Raw genomic sequence first — 4,431 nt, forward strand, 5'->3', positions numbered from 1 at the left:
TGTAAATGAACAATCTCCCTGAAGAATAGTCTGGTTGTGGCTGTTGCATCTGCGGTCTTCTTACATGGGAGGAAGTGTGCCATCTTGGAAAACCGGTCAACAACTACAAACACGGAGTCCATGTTTTGTGGAGTCTTCGACAAACCTAACACGAAATCCATAGACAAGTCTTCCTAAATAGTAGTAGGAACTGGTAAAGGCAAGTAAAGACCAGTATTCTGGGCCTGTCCCTTAGCTGTCTGACATATATAACACCTACTCACGATAGTAGCCACATCTCTTCTCAATTTAGGCCAGTAGTAACGCCCCTTGATAGCCTCCATCGTCTTGTCCCTCCCAATCCTACTAAGCCACCACCATGCAAATCCCTAATGACTTTCTCGCGAAGGGATATGCAAGGAATACATAATTGGTCTGCCTTCATAAGAAATCCATCATGTACGTAGAAATCACCCGTTGGCTGCCTGTTCATACACTTCTCCCAAACTTGCTTGAAGTCTTCATCCTGAGCGTACAGATCTTTCAAACATTCAAATCCCACGATTTCGATACTAAGAGTCTTAATCAAGGCCACACGTCTGCTCAAAGCATCTGCCACGGTATTTTGTTGTCCGACCTTATACACAATTTTGTATGGGAATTTATCAACAAAAGCAGACCACCTAGCATGCAGATCACTCCTCAACTGTTTTTGCTTACTTAAATATTTAAGAGCTTGATGGTCGGTGTACAGGACAAACTCTTTAGCAATTAGATAATGTTTTCATGTCTTCAATGCCCTCACAATAGCATAAAACTCTTTATCATAAGTAGACCACTTCTTCCTGGCTTCACATAGCTTCTCATTAAAGAAAACAACTGGCCTCTTCTCTTGTGATAACACAACCCCAATGCCCACTCCACTAGCATCACACTCAACCTCAAATAATTTGTCAAAGCTTGGCAAAGCTAAGACAGGAGCGGTACATAACTTCTCTTTTATTAGAGCAAAACTTTGCTCCTATTCCTCTCCCCATTAGAACTTACCTTTCTTCAAACACTCAGTGATAGGAGCTACAATACTACTAAAGTATTTGATAAACCGCCTATAGAAAGTTGCTAACCCATGAAAATGCCTTACGTTGGTGACATTCGTTGGGGTTGGCCACTCCCTAATGGCTCGCACTTTTCCCTCATCCACTTTAATTCCATCCTTACTTACAACAAAACCCAATAACAATAAACTATCGCTCATAAAAGTACATTTTTTAAAATTAGCATATAGTTTATTTTCTCTTAACGCACTCAATACCCCTCGAATATGTCCTATGTGCTTATCAACAGATTTACTATAAATCAAAATATCATCAAAATGTACCATAACAAACTTACCAATGAAAAGACGTAGTACCTGATTCATTAGTCTCATGAAAATGCTTGATACCCCTCGGATATGTCCTATGTGCTCATCAACAGATTTACTATAAATCAAAATATCATCAAAATGTACCACAACAAACTTACCAATGAAAGGACGTAGTACCTGATTCATTAGTCTCATGAAGGTGCTTGGTGCGTTAGTTAGTTCAAAAGGCATGACTAACCATTCAAACAATCCATCTATTGTCTTGAAAGCGGTCTTCCATTCGTCTGAAGGGATGAGAGATCCATCGTATGGACGCCCAAATCTTGCGGAATTAGGTGGGCGAATTTCAAAAAAAAATTCTCTCCCTTCAACTAGGAATTGCCCTATTTAGAAAATCATATTTTCAATGATCAATCTTGAACCATAAACTTAACCAAATCTGAACAAAAGTAGTAGGAGAGGATTATACTTGATACGGAGAAATAATATCTCCCAACGAAGGTGTTCACACCCAAGAAAGGATCCAAAGACTGTTCCCACTGAAGATGGCGCAGTGTAGGGGGGAGCAGAATTAGTAGTGTTCTCTCCAAGAACCTAATCCTTCGCAAGAAGTAGTAGGATGGCACGTGAGCAAAGCTTCCTTTCAGTTCCTTCACAAGGAACTGATATCAAGATCGAATCTTGATTTCTCCCACTGAAAAGGAGGTTGAATTGGTAGGTGAGGCGGCGGCAGGAAGGAGGCGGCAAGAGAGATTTTTCACAAATATGCTGAATTCTCTCTTCTGTGATTCCAGCTCTAAAGACTTGCAGTGATCTGATGTTCTTGTGATGTCTAAAGGCTGCCGCCCCATCCTTCTTGTGTAACCTTAAAGGATAAGCTCCTAATCCCATTAGGAGTTGCTGATCCAAATCATGTTTGGATCAGGCATCCCTTTAGGTGATAAGGATAAACCCTTATCTTATCTGCAGATTAGATCAGCCTTCTCCTAATCTCATTACGAGGTTTCCAGATCTGAACCACATTCAGATCTGGATTCTCTGAGTGGATAGGGTTAAGACCCTATCCTATCTGCTAATCCATTCCCAGAATTCGCCCCATATTTAACTACTTAAATTATCCCAGTTCGAAATGGGCTTTAGGCCCATTAAGGTTATGTTCTTACTTAGCCTTCCTAACTGCTGCCCAGTTGGGCTTCCTTGTATGGTGTGGGACCCAAGCATTGATCTATACATCAGCCACATGGGTTCAGCCCAGCCTTTGTTATAAGGCCTGGCCGAATACACTGTAATGGACAGTGCACCCCCTGAAACCCATCACATGGGCTTTATGGGCCCAACACTTACCCTAAGTGGTCATTGGGCCAAGCCACCATGTAACACCCAAGGACTGTGGATAGATGCAAGATTAGCCCATCAGGTATTATCCTCAATGGTCTTACACTCAACCTCTCAGCCCATAATGATCAAACATTGCCCGACAAGAGAGGACCTCTCCCTCAGCTACAAGGAGCAGTGTTGCACTCTCTGCTTATATGGATCCCGGGAATTAAAACCTTCTTGCAAACATTTTGGAAATAGTAATATATATATACTTTTATATCTCATATAAAATATATTTTTCAAAACAAATCTCAACGATTGAAATCGGCTGCCGGCAGTCTTGGTTTCCATCAGTGAGAGTGCATCCCCGATCATTACCTTTGTCTGACAAAGGGGCTGATCCTGTAACTATGATCACCCACTCAGATGAATTCTCAGACTATCCCAACATACCCAGGTTTTGACCCCCGCTAAGGATCTCACTGATTGGTACATCAAAGACAGCCCAATCCGACACCTAGTGTAGTATCATAATCGAGTCTAGGGGTCGGGTGTAACTTTCCAGTTTTTGCCCATTAATCTCTAAGGTCCAGGGCAATACTGGAAATCTGGTTCAGTTCAAAGATTCAATTAATCCTACACTGCATGTGCCTAGGGTCTCACCCTGGCGGCTGAGACAGGCCACCCCAACCAACTTGGTGGCACATCAATGTCAGCCTTATCAGGATAGGTCTCCCCAGACCGACCCACTGGCTATGAAGATTCTAAACTAACACGATTCTCATTATGTGTCCAGTTTAAGGGGATTACACAGAAACACACCAAAGGAACATGAATCAAATATGTACTTTGTTCATTTACAATAAACTCATAATGTACATCATTCTGATTGAAGCTAAGGGCATACAAAAACTGTCTAACATTGTCTCCGGGACGGATTCTGATCTGATGATAACCACTCCTGAGATCGATCTTGGAAAAGACCACAGCCCCATCAAGTTGATCAAGCAAATCATCCAGCCCGGGAATGGGAAACTTGTAGCCAATAGTGATTTTGTTGATTGCTCTGCTGTTGACACACATCCTCCAACTTCCATCTTTCTTCGGTGTCAATAATGCCGACACCGCACAAGGGCCCATGCTAAATTGGATGTGTCCCTTTTTCAACAACTCTTCTACCTTCTCCCGTAAGATCTCATTCGCTTTAGGACTCACTCTGTAGTGTGGCAGATTAGGTAGGATAGCACCAGGAACAAAATCAATGTGGTGCTGAATGTCTCGCATGGGCGGAAGCTCATTAGTTAAATCGTTAGGAACTACATCATGAAACTCGTCGAGCAATCCCTGCACTTCCACTGGAATTTTGTTCTCCCCTAGTGGTTCACTCACATTTTCTCCTTTTATAACCAATAAGTGGACCTCGCGGGTATCTTTACACTCCCTTACGAACTCAGAGTGGCGATGTGTTATGGTAAGAAAATTCCTCTCCTCCACCTTTAAAGCCTTGGTTTGGTTCCTTTCCACCATAGGTAGCAATGTATAGCGCACACCCTCTTTCTCGAGCTGGTATGTGTTCTTCCTCCCCAAGTGTTTAGCATCTACATCAAACTACCAAGGCCTACCAAGCAAAATATGGCAAGCATCCATGTCTACAATATCACAATAAACCTCATCAGTGTACTTACCAATAGAGAATGGAACCTTGCAGTGTTCCTCCACACGGACACCGCCAACTTCTCTGATCCAACCAATCGTGTAAGGGCTCG

General features: G+C 42.5%; 1 protein-coding gene across 1 annotated transcript; it reads right to left on the reverse strand.

Moving 5' to 3' along the window:
* Positions 1 to 283: 283 nt before the first annotated feature.
* Positions 284 to 4,192, reverse strand: LOC148801270 (uncharacterized). The gene is made up of 2 exons (XM_088900372.1): positions 3,587 to 4,192; positions 284 to 616 (listed from the first exon to the last, which is right to left on the reverse strand). Exons 1-2 carry the CDS (start codon positions 4,190 to 4,192, stop codon positions 284 to 286), a joined length of 939 nt encoding a protein of 312 aa, XP_088756498.1.
* Positions 4,193 to 4,431: the final 239 nt, after the last annotated feature.

The sequence above is a fragment of the Nelumbo nucifera genome, chromosome 3 (genome assembly GCF_055504915.1).
Source record: "Nelumbo nucifera cultivar China Antique chromosome 3, China Antique-T2T, whole genome shotgun sequence".
NCBI lineage: Eukaryota > Viridiplantae > Streptophyta > Magnoliopsida > Proteales > Nelumbonaceae > Nelumbo > Nelumbo nucifera.

Coding starts and splice junctions, on each gene's coding strand:
- LOC148801270 (XM_088900372.1), bottom strand. CDS start 4,192: ATGGTGGAAAGGAACCAAACCAAGGCTTTAAAGGTGGAGGAGAGGAAT. Junction 617..3,586: donor GAATCCGTCCCGGAGACAAT/GTTAGACAGTTT, acceptor ATTGTGTATAAG/GTCGGACAACAAAATACCGT.